The following is a 2,943-nucleotide window of genomic DNA, read 5'->3' as shown; positions in this document are numbered from 1 at the left end:
TTTCCATCTCCTGGAGAATATGATCTTGTCTGCGTCCGCCGCTTTCCTGGGTTTCGATGAGTGTTCCGGAATGACCGTTCTCCCCTTATATCCGAAGAGGAGATCTGCCGGAGATAGAGCTTCGATATCATCCGCTCCTGAAGCTACCGTAGTTATCGGTCGACTGTTAACCATCGCTTCGATTCCGCTGAGGATTATTTCTAAGTCTCTGAAGTGAGGGACTGCGGATCCTAGGATCTTTCGAAGTGGTCTCTTGATGGTCTGGACCTGCCTTTCGTAGAAGGCTCCGAAGTTCGGTGCCATCGGTACGATGAATTTCCAGGAGATCATCAAGTCTGATAGCTGTTTCTTTATTTCCCCGTTCTTGACGTTCTCGTAAATTAGCTTCAGTTCTTTCGATGCTCTCTGGAAAGACAGACCGTTGTCCGAGGTTATAGTCCTCACTGAGGGGAATCGGTTGATGAATTTTTGTAGTGCTCCTAGGACTTCGACTGTCGATAGATCCGTTGTTAGTTCTAGGTGGACCGCTCGGGTGACTGCGCAGGTGAAAAGGAGGATATATCCTTTTCCGACCTCGCCGGAGTCTTTCTTATATCTTATCGGACCCGTGAAGTCGCACCCTGAGTGGTAGAACGGAGGAGCTTCCTCGATTCTAAATGCTGGCAATGGGGGGGTCGGCAGGCTTGCTGCTTCTGCGTGGAAGATCTTGCATGTGGCGCATGCCTTCACGACCTGGCGAGCAATTTTTCTCGCATGGATTACAAGATATTCTTGTCGGAGATGTTGGAGGATATAGTTTATCCCCCCTGAGTGGAAACACCTCCTCTCGTGGATGTCTTGGACAAGTAGTTTGGATAGACCACAGCTCGCTGGGAGGATGATGGGAAATTTCTGATTGTTGGATAGCCCTGAGGAACGCTCTAAGCGAGATCTACATCGTATGAGACCGTCGGGGTCCATGACCGGATTGTACTGATACAATACGCTCGTACGCCTGACGTTCTTGCATTGATTTTCTGTCTCCTCCCAAAAATATTTTTCTTGGATTAGTCGGAGTAGAGATGTTTTGGCCCTGAGCAATTCTTCGGTATCGAATTGGATACCCTGTTTTTGCGCGGGTTTCCGTTGGAAACTGATTCCCTGAGCAACTCGATCTCTTACATCTTGTGCCTTCTCCATGAGTCTCTGCATGAGAGCCCAAAAGCGAACGGCTTCGAGCCAAGAAGAAAACTTATTCTCGAAGAATATATCCCCTGTGGAGTGTGAGTTGGCCGATGTAGCTGCCATGCAGGAGACATTCTGCCGGCGTTCTGGATCGAATTGTTTCCCGGATGTGTCTCCGAAGACAATGTTCGCGGGTGCGCGCTCGACGTCTGACGTCAGCGATTCCAACCACTGAGGTCCCTTTAGCCATAGTGATCTGTTGTGATCGGAAGAGAGGTCTGCTCCTCTCGAAATGAGGTCGGCTGGATTCTCCTCTGATTTCACATATTTCCAGACGGTCTGGCCGACGAGAGTGTGGATAAGCCGGATTATGTTGGCTACATATGGTTTCCAGCGTTCCAGTTCCGAGTTAACCCATCCTAGGACGCTAGAGTTATCGGTGTATAGATGGGTCGAGTCTATCTGTATGTCCATGAGACTCTTGACTGATGACAGTAGTCGGCTGGCGAGAAGCGCGCCCAGAAGCTCTAGGCGATGGATCGACATTGGCTTGACCGGTCATACTTTAGCTTTCGCCATAACGAAATGAGTCATCGGTTTCGTATTTGCAGAGCTCTCTCGGAGGTAGATGACGCAGCCGTATGCGTTTAAGCTGGCATCTGAGAACACGTGGAGTTCTTTGCGCGAGTTGTCGCCTGTGTTTGAAAGCATGTGGCGGGAGATTGACACTTTGTCCTTGTCGAGCAAATCCGTGAATCTCGCGTATTCTTCTGCGTGCGGGCCATCTAAGGCTGAGTCCCATCCGATTTTCGATTTCCATAGCTTCTGAAGCAATATTTTGGCGTTTATGGTTGTCGGACCAATAATTCCCGATGGATCGAAAATTTGCGCGAGTCCTCTGAGGAGTTTTCTTTTTGAAGGTGTTCCTGATTGGGGTTCGTCAATGGCCTTAGTGGCTGGCACCGATAAAAGATCCATTTGTTGGTTCCAAGGGATCCCTAAGAATTTGCTGTCTAATTGGCCGGTGGATATTGTTGGGGCCTCGACCGGTGAGTGCTTCTTGATGAATTCTCCCAGCTCTGTGCTGTTCGAAGCCCATTTCTTGATGGGCATGTGTGCTTCCTGGAAGATGTCGAATAGGAGCGAAACTTTGTATTTCGCGTTTTCGAGGTTATCACTGCCTAGACAGATGTCATCCATATCGAAAGTGTCGATAATCTCTTGGATGAATTTCCTGTTCTTGGGATGTATTGATTGTGCGTACTCCAGGTGAGAACGCACCCCTTGGCAACGTAGAAATGGGGAGCAGACCAGTCCGAAGCCTAGTCTGGTCGCCCGAAATTCTTTCACTGGGGCTGACCCGTTGGTTGATATTCCCAATGGCCAAATGAATCGTAAGAAGGTGCGATCCTCAGGGGCAATCCTGAATTGTTGGAAAGCTTTTTCTATGTCAGCCGCTACGGCGTATCTGTACTGGCGAAACTTCAGTATCACGTTGATTTTGTTGGGGAGTAGATTCGGTCCCTGATGAAGTACGTCGTTGAGACCGGCTTCGTTTGATCGATTGGCGCTGGCGTCCTTGACAACTCGGGTTTTCAAACCCAGGGGAGATTCCGGGTTCGCCTTGAATACTGCCTGGATTGGCAGGTAGTGAGCGAGCTGGTCGCGTGATCTTTGTTGAGCTGGTTCTGCGAATCCCGCGTTGATGTAGTTCTTGATTTCTTCATCAACCGCCCTGAGCTTGACTGGGTTCTCCTTGAGTTTCCTTAGGAACGAGTA

At 49.4% G+C, this 2,943-nt stretch overlaps 1 protein-coding gene across 1 annotated transcript in view; it reads right to left on the bottom strand.

Moving 5' to 3' along the window:
* Positions 1-147: 147 nt before the first annotated feature.
* The window catches only part of LOC100900858 (uncharacterized), a gene marked incomplete at its 3' end in the record, with an annotated part of 4,815 nt that continues 2,019 nt past the window's right edge, over positions 148-2,943 (bottom strand). Inside the window, exons 3-4 of the mRNA XM_003738183.1 lie at positions 1,729-2,929; positions 148-1,626 (exon numbers count right to left, since the gene is read on the bottom strand). Coding sequence (XP_003738231.1) covers positions 148-1,626; positions 1,729-2,929 — 2,680 coding nt within the window. The remainder of the gene's footprint in view (positions 1,627-1,728; positions 2,930-2,943) is intronic.

The sequence above is a fragment of the Galendromus occidentalis genome, unplaced genomic scaffold, assembly GCF_000255335.2.
Source record: "Galendromus occidentalis unplaced genomic scaffold, Mocc_1.1 scf7180000075818, whole genome shotgun sequence".
Taxonomy (NCBI): domain Eukaryota; kingdom Metazoa; phylum Arthropoda; class Arachnida; order Mesostigmata; family Phytoseiidae; genus Galendromus; species Galendromus occidentalis.
Note: the sequence above shows the minus strand (reverse complement) of the source record. Positions and strands in the feature narration are given on the sequence as shown.